General features: G+C 44.7%; 1 protein-coding gene across 1 annotated transcript in view; it reads right to left on the bottom strand.

Moving 5' to 3' along the window:
• Tyn (trynity) overlaps nucleotides 1-20,238 on the bottom strand; it is an 81,934-nt gene that overhangs the window by 2,884 nt on the left and 58,812 nt on the right. The window contains exons 2-6 of the mRNA XM_076798204.1: nucleotides 11,052-11,139; nucleotides 10,159-10,428; nucleotides 1,377-1,643; nucleotides 568-906; nucleotides 360-479 (exon numbers count right to left, since the gene is read on the bottom strand). Of these exons, the coding sequence (XP_076654319.1) occupies nucleotides 360-479; nucleotides 568-906; nucleotides 1,377-1,643; nucleotides 10,159-10,428; nucleotides 11,052-11,139 (1,084 nt within the window). The remainder of the gene's footprint in view (nucleotides 1-359; nucleotides 480-567; nucleotides 907-1,376; nucleotides 1,644-10,158; nucleotides 10,429-11,051; nucleotides 11,140-20,238) is intronic.

Here is a 20,238-nt window from a genome sequence, read left to right as displayed (position 1 = left end):
CGTACCTGGTCATTTTCACTTTAACGCCAGGTTTACGGAGCACTAAAAGTGACTATTTTACATTACTTTATGAAAATAACATGAACGTATCCATCGAAATTTGTAGCCACTTTTTAAATGATATATACCCAAAGAAATCAATTTGTTAAATAATTCCTCATGGACGCATCTTTACCATATTCGTAAATTAAAAATATTAGAATCCGTCACTTTGACGGGTCCCGTATATCTAGTGTTAATAGCTAACTATTTCTTTTCGTAGACCATCCACGTTGAAAGGGTGACGTCAGTGGCTTACGCAACTTCAACATCTGCTCTTCTCAGTTGCCAGGGGGTGCAAATCTCGCAAATGTACTCACCGTCGTAGCAGGTGCCAGTCTTGTCGCAGTTTATGTCGTTTCTGGTAAGATTGTTGATCGTAGGATCCTCCGTGGTCTCGAACACCACCGGAAGTGGATCAGCCATTGGTCCGCCAACCTCTGGAAGCGACGATTGTGGTAAGATTTTTAACAATTCGAAGAATTGACGTCGATGACTGCACTTGCGTCCGACTTTTCGACTACTCACTCTCGCAGTAGTTCTCGAAGTAGGTCCCGACCCTCTCCCCGTTATCGATCAGAGGTCTCTCAGCGTTCAGGTACGTAGAGGGTCCGTCGGGAAGAGTCCAGTGGTCCAGATGGAACAGCTGGCAGTTGTAAGCCGCTTCCTGAGGGGCGCCTCGGTAGAGGAACGATCTGCAGAGGAATTCGTTCTCGATCTCGCAGGCCAATCTGCAAGCCGATTCACTCTGGACCTGCAGCTCCTTGTCGGTATAATAATGCAAGCCCGCGTACTGCGCGACCTTGTCGTCGGCCACGCCGATCCTCGGGATCTGGAAGACCCGCTGCGACTTGCAAGCCTCTTTTCCTGCAATTAATCGAACGATCGAATTCAGAAACCGTTCATCAAATATTCCCTCCTCCATGTACTAGGTGTTCGCGGTAAATTGGACCAGCGTTGTAATTAGTAAGTATTTAAAAGAAAAACTGGAAGAGGAAGAACTCACAGTATATAAAACCAAGGTGACCTTCAATCTTTTAAAAAGAATTCTATATGTTTCTCAATGTCACATGGAAGCGTGGGTCAAGACGAATTCTCTCGTATGCAACAGAATAACTTCCAAAGGTCATACAAGGTCAGAAATAAGAGAAATACTGCGAGAGAACCTACATGATTCTATTTACTACTGTACTATTGATAAGGCTACACAAATTGTGTTCAGCGCGACTTCCACGTGAAATACCTTAAATTTCTAAACTTGATTTTTTCTATTTTTTCGATCATGAGAATTTCTAGATTAAAAAATAATATTTTCTCTGTTTCGTCTCGCTGATTACCTTTCAAGCAGAGGTTCTCGAAGTAATCCACGCCCTGGGCGTCGACGAACTGCACGTACTGTATCGTGGTTCGTCGATCGGAGTCGCTCAGGTGACATTGCAAGGTCACGTAGTTGTACTCGACGGATCGGCAGGTGAATCGATGCTCGTTCAAGCAGGCCGCGAGACAAGCCTCCTTCGTGGTCGTGTAGATCAACGCGTTGTCCAAACCGCGAATCATCTTGTTCGGCACCCTCTCGAAGGACCAAGGTCGCAGGCACACGTTGTCTGAAACAGGATCGATCGTTACAGCACCGATTTGCCGCTCCTCCTTCGCAAAAACATGGCCGGAGGTTCGTGGATCGTTCAGGCTGTTTATAGTTCGCTGACGCTCGAAACGTGTTTGTTTACCGATCGCCAGGACACGTGGACACGCCTGACCGCAGACGCGACGATCGCACACCTGACGAGCCCGCACACCTGACGCGCTCGCACACCTCACGAGACCCAGGGTATGCATTCCTTGTTGCGCAACGATTATATATTTATGCGATCGAAATTGCAGACGCCAGCCCCCGCTCTGCGCCCCGAGGAAACCCGATGCTAGCTGTCGTTCCTAGCCGATTTGGCCGCGATAAGGTAAACAAAGCCTTTTAACTCCCTTTCATCCCCGCCGCGCGGGCTATACGCGCGCATAAACGACGAGACGTTTGACATTTATGGTTTCTAGACTGCGGATCTTCCTGTTGAATACACTTCTTCAGCAATCTCGAGAAATGGGAGCCAAAGTGCAGCTGCTTTCTTTACTGAGGATGAAGGATTTCAGCTAGTTGACATTAATGTATACTACTTGAAATTAAAACTTGAGGATCATGTACATGAAAAGAAAAGATTTACACCACGAAAGGGAATTTAACACTAGGTTTACGGAGCACTAAAAATGACTATTTTACATTACTTTATAAAAATGACATCAGTGTATCGATCAAAGTTTGTAGCCATTTTTTTTTTTAATGAAATAAACCCAAAGAAATCAATTTGTGAAATTATTGCTCATGGATACATCTTTACAATCTGAATATTCGCAATTTAAAAATACTATTTTCCATATGATAAGCCACCATTGTTTAGATCTTTATAAAAATCTAAAGTAGCAGAACTTGCAGCAATTGGTAGAAATATCATTGCATATTTTAACGTTGACATAGAATTATGCTTATCACCCGGTATGAAATCAGTGTCTAATAAATTTAAAAATACTAGAATCCGTCATTTTGACGGGTCCCGTAAATCTAGTGTTAAGAACAACCTCCAAGCCCACCTTCTACAATTTTTAACCTTCGAACCCTCCAAGAATGCTTCCTCCGGTTTGCTGGAGACCCATCATTTACCCCCCTATTTGATCTCATTGGTAACTGCTACCTTGAAGCTTGCGAATTATAAACACTGAAAGAAATTGTTGTCGATTCGACCCAACATCTACCGGGAAAAGGACCTTGGGAACACCGTCCAGGCCCTCTCTCTCTCTCTCTCTCTCTCTCTCTCTCTCTCTCTCTCTCGCTCTCAACAAGATCCGCCTTTGTAACCCTCCAAGGATGGCTCAAAGTCTCCTAGTCAGATGGAGACCCATCATTTACCCATCTACTTGATCTCATTGGTAATCGCAGCCTTAAAATTGGCGAATGGCAGGCAGTTCGCCTTCGGTTCTCCGAATAACTGCAGTTGCCTGTTACCAGGAGCCATAGTTACGCCAGCAGCAACGAAGAAGAAGTTTTTAGATCATAAAACAAAAATTATCGGCGACTCGACCTAGCAAAATGAAAAAATATTCCTCATCCAACAAACGGGAGTCAAATAATAACCTACAGATATCAAGTCTTATATTATAAGTCTCTTAGCCCCTCTATTGTTCTAACCCTTTGCACTCGAAGATATTTTAACTCCAAAACGAAACATTTCTTCCCACCTAGAATATTTCCCTTCTATACATACATATTTTTTCATGTTGTATCTACGAAAATGCTGCAATTTGTTCGTACAATACCGAAGTGTTTGGTAATTTATTAAGTACAAACAAATTTAATAATGTGAAAAATATTTTGAATAACGATACAGCAATTTTGACTGGTTTCCAGGTTTATCATAACTACACTGCGGATGTTATTGGCAAAAATGAGTAAGGGCGATTTAAATCAGCGGACAGGTAAAAAAAAATTACTAAAATGTGTCAGTTTCAGCGGATTCGAATCTCCAAAGCAACAATTAAATTTTTCTCTGGCTCCTGCTTTGCACAATGCACGCAATTTTTATCCCGCATAAAGATCCTCAGTCTAATCATAATTGTATTCCATCCGCAGCGTATTTGCCGCGAAGAGGGACCTTGGAATCAACTTCTAGTTCCTCTGCCCGCAAAACGCATTCCTCCAACCTTCCAAAGATAGTCCAAAGGCTCCTCTGTTCATCCGAAGACCTATCTACAAAATTTCATCGTCGGCTGCTGGCGTAGAATCGTCGAAATCGCGTTCTGGCTTCGGTTCCGCGAATAACTGTAGAATGCTGGCCGCGGTTTCGCATAAGCGAAAAAGAAGGAAGGCCGACGGATCCCGCGGCGATCGAGGAACAGTTACGCATCCGGTGGATCCGAGGAAGTGTGGCGAATTTCGCGGTTGGTCGATCACAGGAACGGAACTGACCTCGGCGAGCTGTTAGGCGAGGGGTTAGGAGAGGGTGGTATGGGGTGGGGGGAAACCGCCAATGCCAAAATCGCGCGCAACATGTGACTTGGCATCCTGATCGCGCGTTCTCGCCTCGTCGCTGACGCACGAGAATCGGTGCTCCCTGCCAGGGAAACTTGCGATATAATGATTCCGCGAGGGTGTTAGGGGAGGCGAGAGAGAGAGAGAGAGTGAGAGGGGGGGGGGCGATGCTGTGGCGCGTTCCAATTTCTTTTGTTCCGCCCTCGAAACCGGCGCTAATGTCGACGGCTATCGAGACCGGTGCCAATGAACGGACCCGTGACTCCGACACGGATGATTCACCGCGACCATGCGAATTCCTGATCGCCGACGACAGATTCACGACCCTCGAAATGTCGCCGAATTGCAAACTTAGTGCTCGCTGCCCGATATACGGCACCCATAACGTCGCCTCGAACAGAAAAATATCCGAACTCGTTGAAACCACTATGCGACGGACCCCCTTTCACACAGCTAAGCATATACAGGGTGGGTCGCCACATTTTGCCATCTAGATTCACGTCATTATTATTACGCATAGGAAACAATGTTTCCGATGAAGTTGAATGGTTTTGACAGTGGCACATTCTGATGGCACATTTCTTTTGTAGGTGGACGTGTAAAGGACATGTGAAGGTCATTAATGTATTTTTAAATGGAATCATATATTTTTGATTGCATCGGTGGATGCTTCTTCGTATTCTTTACAAAAAGGTATTAATCTATTTGGGTAAAAGAAATTATTAGTTTAGGGGATGTTTTAATTGTAGTGTCCCTTTACAGAAAAGATTCAATGTGGCGACCATTTGCATCGGAACACTTTCTGAATCGAGAAGTTAATGACTCACTAACATTGCGTAGTGTATCTGAATTCATAATATTGACCAGAAAGTCGAGATTTCCTAACGAATTAGAATTAAAATATTTCCTAAACTAATGATTTTTTTACACAATGACCTTCATATGTCCTTTACACGTCCACCTACAAAAAAATGTACCATCAGAATGTGCCACTCTCAAAACCATTCAACTTCACCTGAAACGTTGTTTGCTATGCGTAATAATAATCACGTAAATCTAGATGGCAAAACGTGGCGACCCACCCTGTATAATGTGTAAAGAAATGGTATTTCTTGAATTCAAATTTTACCGCGCTTCGCGCGTTGTAAAGCATAGGTTGTGGATTGTCGACTGTTAGAAAGAAGGACGAGGAGAAAGAGAGAGATAGATAGAGGATTACGATATAGTGCTCATAAATTGAGACAGTAATAAAAGTATAAATAAAGAAGTGAGATGTAGAGTAAACTTTAAATGTCGTTTCGATGTTTACAGGTAAGATTGTACATAGTGTAGAGAACTGTTGTAATATCGCGTAATAAATAAAGGAGAAAATCGTTGTTTACAGAGAAACAAGTGAGTTAGTCTCTTTATAGTTGTTAATTAGTTAGTTAGTAAGAGTATGTTTTTACAAATGCGGATGTATGTATGTGTTTTCGTGCGCTTATGGGTGTACGCAGTTTTGCATTATGTTATACGAATTATTTGATTAGATGTAGAAGTGACATTTCCAATTTTATATTTAATTAGTCTTAGGTCAATATGTTTTGAATGTATGCGGAATAATTGATGTAATAGGAATTATTTTAGTCGATAAGCTTCCAGCCTATATTGTGATATGATGGTAATGTTGGTACCTGAATATGTCTGACAGACATATTGTCTGTTATTTATTATCAGCACTACGTTCACTTTATGTATGTCCGCTGATAGGCCAGTTCTGGCCTAATGCGTAATAAATAAATAAAAACATAGATAACTGTCTTATAAATATAATAGTAAAATATAGAGGGTAAAAAAGTACGGATCGACTCTACTTGCAACCCCCGACAGCGACAACGTCAGTTTTCCCGAGGGCCGGGAAACTCGGGAAAGAGAAACGAAATCTGTCGTCCCGAAGGGTCAGATTTCCAGGAGGACAAGGAGGGGGTCTACAAATTTGCCAACGGCGAGGGCTATCCCTTGGCCGGTGGCAAACAATGCCGGATCTGCTGGTACCTTTCGGTATGGTGTGAAGGATGCTTTAAGCACGGTCGCCGCCGTAAACAGGTACCTGCTGGCGCAGCCCCGAGGTGTCGAAAAGATCCCGAGGGGGTCTAAGAAACCCCTAATATTGGTTTAACGAGCCTGCTGGTACCTACGCTCTTTGAAAGCGCGTTCTCTCGCTCGTAAAACCCACTTGGACGAGAGCACCCTCTCCCTCCCCCCTCTCCCTCCCTCGCCCAGGGACATTAGCTCCGGGGGACTCTTCGTCGTACTCCGCAGGCTCGGGTCACGCTTGAAAGCAACGCGGACAATTTTCGGGGAAGGTTTCCATTTCGTTGAAACGCACGATTATCCCTCTAGGCGCCTGGACGAGATACAAGCGAACCTGCAATGGGATAAACTGCTAGAAACTTAGGGTAATAGGCTCGGAGCCCACTGGAGCATCGTCTGCAAATTTTTACTCGGCGGAGCGGCGCACAGTGGTGCCAAATGGCCAAAAAGCGGCAATAAAAAATGGGCAGAAAACAGAGATTTTCGATTAGCCCATATTACTGAATGTTAACAACTGTTTACAAAAATTTGTTTTGCCAAACAAGCGTTGTACCTGTGGCTATCTCTCCACAAATTTTCAAACAAATTCGTTGGATAGTTTCGTTTTTACAGATCTTTTGCCGCTTTTTGGCCATTTGGCACCACTGTGCGGCGCGCAGAGTTACCGAATCGTACTTCTTTTGGATGTGTTACCGGTCGCGAGCGAGGTTGTGGTCTAGCAAACTACAGTGAATGCTCATTACGAGTCAGTGTCAACCTTACAATTTGGAGTCAGTGGAACTACGTGCAAAATTGTATCGGAGAAAGACATTTTCTCAATCTTCTTGTCACTATCGCTCAGTAGTCATATACTTTTATGACTTGTAGACGGATATGACTCTTAGGTTTCCAGCGTGCCCTGTGTACTTCGAATGCGACGCTCAGATCTCGTCTAAGAGTCAGTCACCAGAACGCCGCGACTGACTCGTAACGAGAATTCCCTGTGACATCAACCCCCTGGCACTATCAACCCCCTTATGACAACCTCTCAGCTCCAGGGGACGACAACTTGCAAAAATAGCGGAATTTTCGGGAATTTCGCGTGAAACGATAGCTCGACAAATCGTCCCGAAGGTTTGTACACGTTTTCAAGACACGAGCAGAGAATTTTTCGCTTCAACAACCCGTTTCAATGGCACCGATCTCCCCGAGGACCGAATCGTCCAACTTCCGTCCGAAATTCGTTCTTTCCTTAAAATAACTCCCGGCCCGAACGAGACCCGAGCCTCTCCGTCATCGAGGTCTCTCGACTCGTTAAGAATTCGCGTCGTCGATCAGCTACGCGCAGTCTATAACGTTCGGGAGTTGGCTCGCGCGAAATTTACGTAACGCGTTCGCTCCCCCCCCCCTCCCCCACCCCCGGCGACGTTTTATTTCTCGAATTAAACGGACCGATGATGCATTCCCGTGAGTCAAAACTAACTGCCGGAGCACGGCACAACAGGAGATCCACGATGGAAATACATCCAACTTGGAAACCGTTTTCTGCAGGGTACATCCTGACGCGTCGCGCTCGCCGCCATTCGCGTCCGCAGGACGTCCAAAAATAGTCCCTCTCGCAGAAACAACCTGGCGGATTTATTTTTACAGACTGCGAGCGAGCGAGCACGCTTCTCGTTCGCGATATTCAGGAGAGCTCGGCTCTGGAATCCGCCTAAATAACAGAATCATTGCCGAATTCTTCCGACGGGAACACCGTCGAAGAGCTGTGACTGACTTGTCGGAGAACCTGAACACGGAAAGCAACGCCGAGAGGATCCTTTGTTGAAAACAATTTCGATTCTGCATATTGCCAGCCTTTCCTCTATCTTATCTCGCAGCGATTACCCTTCAAGCAGAGGTTCTCAAAGTAATCCAGAAACTGCACATATTGTAATTTGTTATTTGCAATAGAAACAGAGTTACCGCTAAGACCACGTCGAATGAACCGAATCGAACAAATAGTAGAATAATAGGCCCACTTGCTGTGGCAGATTTCGTTTTCCCCCGGGGAGCTTTTCGCAGGAAGTCTACGGATCTGAGGAGATTCGAGTGCTGTTTGCAAGATATGATCGGGCCGGGTCGCGAGGCGGTTAAACAACCCTGCTAGCCTAACCGGCGGCTACCGGATTCTCCAGTTTATTTGCACTTCTACCTGCTCTCTCGGCCGACTTCGCCACTAGGCGTCCGAACCTGGATTATCGCACCTTCCCAGACCCCAGGGCTCGTCCCCCTCGGGCTTTCTTGCTTATTGCAGGATTTCTCTTTGACCTGTCCTGCGTCCTGTCGCCCTTTTGTTTCCCTACCGCCCTCGGAGGGGTTCGCAGCCCGAGAAGGGAGCGCGAGGACCGTCCAAGGGTGTTAACGTTCATTAACGAAGTCGTGCTGGTGGCTCGATTATGCCCGGACCCTCGGGGGACCTATGGTCTTCCGGACAGGTGCGCACGGATTAGGCTACAACTCGGAAACCATGTCGACTGTTGTCGTTTCTAAATTAATTTCGTCGAAACAATGTCTGGCCTTAAATTCCTGTAAGCACGGCGGCTTGAGTAATTTATGACGCGAACTTCGACAAATTCGTTGAATTCTGAATGAAATCGCTCTTCAACATTTTATTGAGAAGCTGTCGACTGTTGATCCCGAACAATTTATTGAGAAGATAGCAACTGGAGTTCTTGAATAATTTATTCAGATTTTCCAGCGTTAGTCTTGAACAATTTATTGAGAATTTCTCGACTGTTGATCTCGAACAAATTATTGAGGAGTTCTGAACTATTGATTCCGAACAATTTATTAAGAAGTTCTCAACAGCAGCTCTTGATTAATTTATTCAGATTTTCCAAGCCTTAGTCTTGAACAACTTATTGGGAAATTCTCAATTCTAGCTCTTGAATAATTTATTGAGATTTTCCAAGCCTCAGTCTTGAACAAGTTATTCAGAAGTTCTCAACTCTTCATCTCGAACAATTTATTGAGAATTTCTCGTCTGTTGATCTCGAACAAATTATTGAGAAGTTCTCCACTTTAGGTTTTGAATAATTTATTCAGATTTTCCAAGGGTTAGTCTTCAACAATTTATTACGAAGTTCTTAACTGTTAATCTTGAACAATTTATTGGGAAGTTCTCAACTGTAGCTCTTGAATAATTTATTCAGATTTTCCAAGGGTTAGTCTTCAACAATTTATTACGAAGTTCTTAACTGTTAATCTTGAACAATTTATTGGGAAGTTCTCAACTGTAGCTCTTGAATAATTTATTCAGATTTTCCAAGAGTTAGACTTGAACAATTTATTACGAAGTTCTGGACTGTTGATCTCGAACAATTTATTAGGAAATTCTCAACTGTAGCTCTTGAATAATTTATTCAGATTTTCCAAGAGTTAGACTTGAACAATTTATTACGAAGTTCTGGACTGTTGATCTCGAACAATTTATTAGGAAATTCTCAATTGTAGCTGCAGAATAATTTATTGAGATTTTCCAAGTATTAGTCTTGAACAGTTTATTCAGAAGTTCTCAACTCTTGATCTCGAACAATTTATTGAGAAATTCTCAACTGTATCTGTTAAATAATTTATTGAGATTTTCCAAGCGTTAGTCTCGAACAATTTATTACAAAGTTCTCAACTGTTGATCTTCCTTTCTTTTTGCGGAGATCACGAGAAAATTGCACATGTTAACACGTTAATTGATTTTTGACTGGGTTTCTGAATTCATTTTTATTATGAGATATCCAGATAAACCGAATTTTTTCAGAGTCTTTCGAATTCAAAAGAGTGAAGACAGCATCCACTATAATACATTTAAAATTTCTAGTTGTGGTTTCATCGATTAAATTACTCTGATTTTGTAAGAATCGCTGGCGTTGATGTTTGGCTCTTAACGTATTAATTGCAATTGGGGAGGCGTCCACATTCTTTCGAAAAGAATGCAACGTCACAGGTGTGACTCTTACCCGATCGAATCTGGAGCTTGGTCATGTAGTACATGTTCGCAGCTCGTTGCGGTTGCGCCGCAGGATTCGTCGCTGCAGTTTCGTTCTGCAGCTGACACAGGGTGTCCTGCATAGGCGCCAACGGGTTCACCACGAAGGAGAACGCGACCGCTTGACAGGCCGCTTCTTCTCTGCACCATCCCTGACACTCGTACAACGACAGATTACGTATGCTGTAGTAGGTTGTTCCACGGTAGTCGTAGTCTGTCAACTTCTCGAACGCTGTACGAGCTGTAACATGAAACGGAGGCTCCCTTCAGCATGATCGAACGATCAGGGTGTAGACGCCTGGCCGGGAACTTGCCTGTCGATTCGTGTTTCGTTGGTTATGGTCGTTATCTACGTGTACCGCGCGTGTAACGGCACATGCTAAACGCGTGCAGACAAGTAATCGCGTTGCGAAAACGAGGTGAAGCTCGATAATCTTTTTCTGCTTCACTTCGTAATAGACATCGACAGGCAGCTGTTATGGCAATTTCTAAGCAAGCCTTCGAATCATAATTGAGAAAAAGACCGATTTATTTTCAACCGACTGAATTCATTATGAACGATCTGCAATATTAAAGTAATTTCTTCACCCTCGTTACACCTAATTTGCTTTAAAAAAACATAACTTCGTCGATATTACAGACACCGTCACGCAACCACGGGCATCTCGTAGACGAGGTTTTGAGCTTTACATTGTTCCAAATAAAATTTTTAATAATCAACCTTCAAGGTGCCCGAAGCTTCGTCTTTTCGAAGCTGAAACGCAACGAAGCGTCCCTAACGGCAGACGGCCTGATCAATTATAAAAAGTTATGGCGGAGAATGGAGAACCGGACATCCGATTTCGGCCATCGAGCGATACTCACCCAGAGCAGCCTGGAAGACCGCGGCGAAGGTCAGGAGCGTCAGGCTCGCAGCCATACTCGCTGTCATGCCGATCGCGGACGAGCCCATCTGTAACAGAAAACGAGGGACATCTCGGTTAGAAACATAATTAGATTCGATTATCTCTACCCTCCCCATCTCTCTCTCTCTCTCTTTTTCTGACTGTCTAACGCTTGATTGTTATGCGCAGCGCCTAATGAATTCCGCGCGCACGCACGCTTGACGCGAGTAATGAAACACGTTCGCGCATCTAAAACGGTTTTTCAACCGGAGTTCCGCGCCTGATGCGAACACGCTGCTCCCTGCCCGACAATGGAAAGTAGGGGGATAGAGATCATAGTACTCGCTCCCTCCGGAGAAAAATTCATAGAACTTTTGTCTGGAACACTCTTCTTCCTGCGCACGAACCATTTTCGTTCGAAAACCCATCGCGATGCAGTCACGAACGTTGTAAACATCTCTTTTCCTTATCAAGAACTGCCATAAAACTTTCATAATGAGAATCAGCCATTAAACGTACATCAATTTGTTATTTACTATTCGTTAACTAGCTTGAACAGCCGTTAAGGACTGTACTTGCTCGAGCACTTCCGGTTTTGTTGATTTCCGAGATTTTTTAATTTTATCGAACGAACGACTCGGACCGTTTCATTTCCAGTCCAATTTTTCGATTACCCCCTTTTTCTGAAAGTTGCAATTACTGACTTTTCATTTCAATATTTTCCTTTCGCCATTTTCTTCTTTTACATACAAAAGTATGACTTGATTAGAAACACGGGACAACAATACCTTTATGATCTTTAAATCAAACAGTTATCTTTATAATTTCTCTCAATATTTTAGAAAGAGGAGCATTGCGTTTAAACGAATTTCCCACGAAAAGTATGGTTCTGTTTGTAAAAATTTTTGCACAAATCTTTAGGTAAATGTATATGTAGAAATAATTATACAAATGTTATAGTATATAAATATACTTATAGTCCTCAGTTATTATTACACGCTTCTCGTTAAAATGTTGCACCTTCAGTCCCAAAATCCCTATATTGCGATTAAAAGAAATTCCGGTCACTGTATTAGATTCAGAACAAAGAAGATCAATTTGCTAGTTTTCTCCTATCTAGTTTGAAACATCTTTCACGATCTGTTTCGCTGCATCCTTTTTCTTCAATTTCCGAGATTCATTGTCTGACCGTGTACTATCGCCACGTTTCCACGTAAGAAGCAACAAGCTTCGTTAGAAGAACTCCCATGGAAACCAGTAAAACGGTGCAAAAATCCGCGAACATGATTGTCCGAGTGTTACGACGGTGTTCGAACCGAGTCTACGACACGAAGAAACTCTTGATTCGATTGAGGAGGTCGAAGAAGAAGGTCCTGCGGCGAGACGAACGTAGAATCTGTTTTCCTACGAACAAAAAGGCGACGTCGTCTGGCCGATAAGAATGATAGTCGAAGATCGTCGCAGACACCACGTGTCCACTTCGGTGGAAGTCGAGCGCTAGAAATCGTTTCACGGAGATCGAGGCGAGGCGAATCGGGAATCGGCAGGGATAACGAGCGGATCGGCCGAACGGAATTCCTGTCGGTGGAAGTCCGAGGCGAGAGAGAGAGAGAGAGAGAGAGAGAGAGAGAGAGAGAGAGAGAGAGAGAGGAGCCTGCAAAATGCCGATCCTTACACGGCTGGCTACCCGGTGAATCGCTCAATCGACCGGCGAGGAAAAACGCGCGTGGAAAGAGGATGCGGATCGATCGTAAATACGTTTTGTCCGGGGGAACGGAAGAGGGAGCGTAAGAAGAGATAGAGAGGAGAGGCCTACGGGGAATCCCGCGGAGAAGAAGCGCGGCAGCTGCGGAAAGGCCGCAAGAAAGCAGAAAACGAAGAAATCCAGGAAGCGGTCGGCACCGGCGAGCAACACGAGCAAAACGCAAACGCGGTGGTGACTTGCGTGCTCAAGCGCCGGAGAATTGCTCGGGCAACGCGCTACGCGAGCAGGGCTGAGACTCTCAGGCTGGTTTCAGAAAGGTTTCTGGGAGATCGCCTCTTCGCTGGGAAACTCGATCGATCGGTTCCCGACAAGATGGCGGAAAAGTGGATGGATCGAGAGATCTTTCTGAGAGAGAAATTTGTAGGGAACTCCCGTATTGTCCAATCATAGACTATCTCAACTTCGAAAGTCTGAACTGTTTGCGATCTTGAAGATCGTGGTTGAAGAGAGTCCCACATGGTGGTACGTCTGGTGAACTATCCTAATTCCTGAAGTCCGAACTGTTTGCGATCTTGAAGATCGTGCTACCAATTTTGGACAAATTTGGGACCAGTGAAGCTGCCAAGCGGCTTCTAGAGAGTCCCACATGATGGAACTATCCCAATTCCTGAAGTCTGAACGGTTTGAAATCTTGAAGATGGTGCTACCAATTTTCGAAAAATTCAGGACGCGAGAAGTAGCCTTCCTAGAGAGTCCCACGTGGTGGTATGTCAGGAGAACTATCCCAATTCCTGAATTCCGAACTGTTTGCGATCTTGAAGATCGTGCTACCAATTTTGTAAAACTTTGGGTCCAGAGAAGAAGCCTTTCTAGAGAGTCCCACATTCTGGAACTATCACAATTTCTGAAGTCTGAACTGTTTGCGATCATGAAGATCGTGCTACCACTTTTGGAAAAATTTTAGACCACAGAAGTAGTCTTTCTAGAGAGTCCCACATGGCGGTACGTCTGGAGAACTATCCCAATTCCTGAAGTCTGAGCTGTTTGCGATATTGATTCTCGTGCTACCACTTTAGGAAAAATTTGGGACCAGAGAAGCAGCCTTTCTAGAGAGTCCCACATGGTGGAACTATCCCAATTCCTGAAGTCGGAATTATTTGCGATCTTGAAGATCGTGCTACCAATTTTGGAAAAATTCGGGTCCAGAGAAGCAGCCAAGCGGTTTCTAGAGAGTCCCATATGGTGAAACTATCCTAATTCCTGAAGTTTGAACTGTTTGCAATCTTGAAGATCGTGCTACCAATTTTGGAAAAATTTGGCACCATAGAAGTAGTTAAGTAGTTTCTAGAGAGTCCCACACGATGGAGCTATCCCAATTCCTGAAGTCTGAACTGTTTGCGATCTTGAAGATCGTGCTACCAATTTTGGAAAAATTCGGGACCAGGGAAGCTGACAAGCGGTTTCTAGAGAGTCCCATATGGTGAAACTATCCTAATTCCTGAAGTTTGAACTGTTTGCAATCTTGAAGATCGTGCTACCAATTTTGGAAAAATTTGGCACCATAGAAGTAGTTAAGTAGTTTCTAGAGAGTCCCACACGATGGAGCTATCCCAATTCCTGAAGTCTGAACTGTTTGCGATCTTGAAGATCGTGCTACCAATTTTGGAAAAATTCGGGACCAGGGAAGCTGACAAGCGGTTTCTACCGAGTCCCACATAGTGGAACTATCCCAATGCCTGAAGTCGGAATTGTTTGCGATCTTGAAGATCGTGCTACCAATTTAGGAAAAATTCGGGACCAGAGAATCAGCCTTTCCAGAGAGTCCCACGTACGAGAACGGTTGGTGGGCCTCATACACGTTCCGGGTCGCACGGCGGAACTCTTCGGTAATTGCGGCAGCAGGTAAATGACGCGAGATTGCTCGCCGGAAATTAACGTAATGCAATAACGGCGCGCCGGGCCTCCGGAGGATGGCATTTCGTGGGCACCACGGTTCGAGGTCAGCGAGCCTGCCTGGGATAGCCGTGTAACAGAGGAGGAGGGAAGCTTTGTGTCGTGGCTCGCAGCCGGGTCAAAGGTTCAGCCCGCGCTTGCCTCGTTCTCGTCTCTTCGACGCCCCTCGACCCATTCCCGCGAGCCTCGAACGAGGTTCGGGTCGCCAGGCTATGAAGACGTCTTCGGATTGTTGCCTAGCGTGACCAAATTGCACTCTACGGATCCCTGTTTCTCCGGTCTCCGTTTCCTCGAATCATCGACATCATCGACATCATCTTTCACGATCGTTTCGACGAACTTGAATGTGAACATTCAATTGTTGGTTACCGTGACCGAATTTCGTACGAGCGCTGAGCGTTTAGCTACCCTGGCTGGGAAAATCTCTTCGGAACGTTCACCAGAAGGACTGGGTCATGTCCGACGATTGATTCATGCGAGCCTAAATCATCTGCGAGATCATCTTCTTCAACGTTTTACTACCTCAAATGCTTCAGGGTACGTGTCGACTAGACGATGTCGAGGAAAATAAAAAGACTTTTCAGGAAACGCGGAAAGAAATGTTTAAAAAAGAAAAAAATTAAGAGTACAGTGAATTATTCACTGATATATGTCACCAACACTGTTACCGTTTACACTCCTCGGCATTCGAGGCCTCCCGAGCTTCGTGTTACCCCGCGGTAGTGGGGATAATTCCGCGACGTTTATCATCCAAGCCTTGGCGACATATATAAAGAAATCACCGTGTTCCACTTCAGCTCGCTAAAGGACGACAGGGTGTTAACAATCGGCCGATCTAATCGCGACGGACGCTCGAAATTAAGAGACAAAGGCTGGTGGTTAGCATTCCGCAATTAAGTTAAATAACTATTAATAACGAAGACAAAAATGTGGAACGCGATGCAAGGCGATAAGGGGGTTCGCGTAATCGGATGATCTCTCTGTTGCGGGACAGACGCGCGAAATGCTCAGACAATGGGCCTCGCCGAAGAAGTTGTAACAGTATACAGGAGGTGGCTGATTAGGCTGCTCGTTATCGTGGAAACGTACCCACGGGCGCGAGCGGAAGCCTGTCGGATCGCTTCTATTAGAAACCGAGGAGCAGCAGCGTCTAATAAAAAGTAGGCGGCGAACGGGAGAGGGCTTCCGGAAACGGTGTTAGCTCGCAGAACGAAATACCGGAAACGTCGGCCCCCGGTGGGGCCTTGAAGACCCTTGAAGAGCGCAACACGCTTCGAGACCGGTTGTGACGCGAAGGTCAGGGATCCTGGCGCACGCGAAATTGCCTCTCCTACGGCGGTAATGACCGAGGACAATGGACAGGTAAGAAATTCGCACGTGCAAACCGCCGATCCTGCTGCTGACTTCCTTCGCTCGTCAACACGCGACCGATGACGCACCGATACGTCAAAACCGAACCGGACCTGTTGATTTTCTGGCCAGTTTTCGCGCAAACTCAGGGCAATGATGGTTCGCAGCCTGGTAGTAAAAGTGTTAAAAGCGTTCCGGACCGGTTCGAAAGTCGTCCCGAAGGTTTTCCAGAACGGTAAAACCCGAGACGTCGTTAAAACCTCCGGGCCAACTGTTGAGGGAACTCTCGGCCGGAAAATCGGGAGGAAGTCGAGCCAGAAGTTATAGTCGTTCACATATGCTGTGGAAATCCCAAGTTCACGGGAACGCGTCATTCAACACCATTCGGATCGAGTTCGACGTCCGCTCATGCTCCTCAGACGACCTCCAGTCTCGTTTTCGGGATTTCCAGATAACCGATTGCGACGGACTCGACCTTTCTGCCACGTAAAAGGAAATTTAGCTTGCGACGCTGAAGAAGTAACGGAATCTCAGCAGATCGTTGCTTCTGATTATAATTTTTCTTGCCGAAATAGTAGTCTATCCAAATTTTTTAAATAATATATATATATATATATATATATATATATATATATATATATATATATATATCCAAAGAAATAAACTTGTTGAAGAATTCCTCATGGATGCATCTTTATAATCTCAACAATCGCAAATTAAAAATATTAGTCCCGTAAACCTAGCGTTCAATTCTTATTGGACCTTATCAAGACTTATCGAAATTACAAAGTTTCATACCTGAGAAATGATAGAATAAATTAAAAAGCTTTATAGTCGGTCCCGATGTCTGAATAAATTCAATTTTGTCGTTTCTTCGTGGTTTCTCTGTATATGTCGCCAAGGCCTGGATGTTAAACGTCGCGGAACTATCCCCACTACCGCGTATACTTAATGAAGAGCCACAAAGCTCGAGAGGCCTCGGACTCCGAGGAGCGTAATCATAACACGACTCGAGTATGTGTCCTAGACGATATATGTCCTGGGTCGATACGTGTTGCTGACATGTATCGAGAATTCCTTGTAGGTGTGGTATTAATGACGCTCTGCGCTCTCCTCTGTTAACATAACACAATGTACATTGCTCCGGAGCCAGGAACAAGATCGCTAGAATTGAATGTTAATTGCGGTCAGATTTAATTCCCGGTACATAATCGCTCAGATTTCCTGAAGAGCGCACAGGCTCGTTCGGTTTATTACAGATCGACCGCGCCGGGAATGATTGCTTCCCTTTTTGGTAGTAATTGCGCGATCAAATCGAGCAGACTGTACGCTCGGAACGTTCTCTCTCTCTCTCTCTCTCTCTCTCTCTCTCTCTCTCTCTCTCTCTCTCTCTCTCTCAGGAGGATGATCGTTCCTAGAAACTCCGGTTTCTTCAGGTTAAACCCCTCCTGACGCAACAGCCTCGCCGGAAGAAACCCGCGGTTCTTCTCGCCGACCGCGGCGAGAGCGTTAATCTTCGTAACAGTGCATCAACCCGTCCCCGCCAACTGAACCAAAGCGCATTCCTCATTGTTAGCGGGTGAAGACGAGCGACCGCGACTTCAGGCCAGCATCCTGGTACCCTGACGACGATGATCAACACGAACAACGGAGAGACGGTTACGTTGCCTAGCGGATTTACTACCTTCTCTGAATTCTCGAACGTCGTTCCGACAGATCCCCGCTTCGAAGACGACTTCTTCATGTTTCGAGTCTCTCGCTGGTTTCTGTTCTTCAGCTTGTCCAGCATGATTTGATTATTCCGGACTGCGATTCGAAGACGTCTTTCATAAACGTTGCTTGGTCTGTTAAATTTCTGTTACAAGCTCGAATTAAATAGGTGTATCAACTTTTATAATTTTATTTTATTTTTTTAGCAATTCGGACTGAACGCAATTTTTGCAAAATTTTCATTACGTATCGTCTAGAAAAGTATGTCATAATCTGCACTATATTTGCTGTCGCTTGGTCTGGTAAATTTCTGCTACAAGCTCGAATAAAACAGTTATCAGAATCAATATTTTCACTATATATTTTATTTTTGTCGTACTTCAGACTGACCGCAATTTTTGCAAAATTTTCATTATATATGATCTAATAAACTAATTATATTTTACATATATAAACTTATATATGATCTAATAAACAAAAAGTTATTCCGCTTTAATCTGTGTGCCATAAAATATGACATATCATACTATATATATATCATAATCTGCACTATGAACGAATTTGCTGTCGCTTAGTCTGGTAAATTTCTGCTACAAGCTCGAATAAAACAATTATCAGAATCAATTTTCACTGTATATTTTTATTTCCTTCGTAATTCAGACTAAATGCAATTTTTGCAAAATTTTCATTACATATCCTCCAACAAACTAATCCATCTAGCTCTGCAGAAAAATCGAACTCGTTTCGTCCACTTATGAAAAAGTTATTCCGCTTTAAACTGTGTGCCACAAAATATGACATATACTATATATCATAATCTGCACTATGAACGAATTTGCTGTCGCTTAGTCTGGTAAATTTCTGTCACAAGCTCGAATAAAACAATTGTCAGAATCAATTTTCACTATATATTTTTATTTCCTTCGTAATTCAGACTAAATGCAATTTCCCCAAAATTTTCATTACATATCCTCTAGCAAACTAATCCATCCAGCTCGGCAGAAAAATCGAACTCGTTTGGTCCACTTATGAAAAAGTTATTCCTCATTAACTGTGTGTCACAAAATATGAGATATCACACAGTACATAATAATCTGCATTATCCGCAATCCTCAACAATTGATCATTGATTTGAGAACGGCCGTTGGAAGATCATCGTGCGGCAAGATCGGACCGAGAGATTTGATCGGAAGACAGGCTTTCGGACAACCGTGTGAAAACGGAGTAAGTAGGTCTGCAACATAGTGATCCTCTGCGCAGTGGGACGCAGATTCTCGCGGATTGCGTCTGTGTAATTGATATGCCGCGTTGAGCACACCGTTGCGCGGCTCGGGGCATTTAATTATACCTTGTTTATGAGGGGTCGAGGTCCCCGCTATCATCGGGGGGGCTGGATCCACGTCGAAATCGCTTCGTGAATCACGGCCACCTTGTCCAAGGGCTTGCGACTGCGAGGCGAGGCGAGGCAAAGCGAGGCGAAGCGAGGCAAAGCGAGGCGAGAGCACGGATTTCCATTTGTCTTGGTTTTCGTTCCCCGGGGTCGTGACTAGGCACAATGATCTCGTAACAAATGCGCTCCGGTTTAGCGGAGGCGTGTTCCCTCCCTCCCTAGGATCCCGAGGATCCCGACGAGAGATCGCCACGGGCGAATCTATCCTCCTTATTAACTCGTTCGCCGGCGACCAACTGGTAACGAACTGGTTCGAAAGGGTCTCCCTGATTGGACCCGACCAGCCCCGACTGGCCCAGGAACCGATCGGGTCATCAATATTGAACAGGACAGCGTCTAGGATTTATTGGGCCTGTCACCGGGGCCCGGATTAGGGTCGGGATCAAGCTAAAGATGTGTGTGTGTTTGTGTGTGCGACTTCCGATGACCAGCTGCAATTTTTGGGTTGGGACATTTCTTCATGGTCGAATAAAGTACAATCTCCGCTATCCGAATTAATGTATCATTCCTGGCTAGATAAGATAATAATTTGAAACGGGAAAATTTTAGCAAGCTGTCCGAGAAAATTCTGTACCTACTCGGTCAATTTTTGAGTCTAGTAGAAGCTCCCGTTTTAGACCTTGAAAAAAAGTTCATAGGTACTCTTTTTGATTTTCTGAGGTAATTCAAGAGGGTTCGAATAGAATGAAAGTTTCAGTCCACTTGGAACGCGTTCTGTCCCATCACTAGTTGTCACCGAGGTTGACGCAGGTAGATCACGGTTTTCCTGGTGCCCCCCCCCCCCCGAAGGAAAACCGTGTCCCGGTCGACCGGCAATTAAATGCTATCTGGCGTTCATTAAACGACCGAGCCGTGTGGCGATCTAATTGCATGCAGGAGGGGCGATCGACGCGTTCTTCCGTGCTCGATTTTTCAGGATGAGAGCTGCGAATAACTACGCTAACGAGCATTGTAATCGCCTTGTTCCCGCTTCTACGGAGTTCGACGGTTCTTCAAGGA

Source organism: Halictus rubicundus, chromosome 12 (assembly GCF_050948215.1).
Source record: "Halictus rubicundus isolate RS-2024b chromosome 12, iyHalRubi1_principal, whole genome shotgun sequence".
NCBI lineage: Eukaryota > Metazoa > Arthropoda > Insecta > Hymenoptera > Halictidae > Halictus > Halictus rubicundus.
This window is presented reverse-complemented; position numbering and strand designations above follow the sequence as displayed.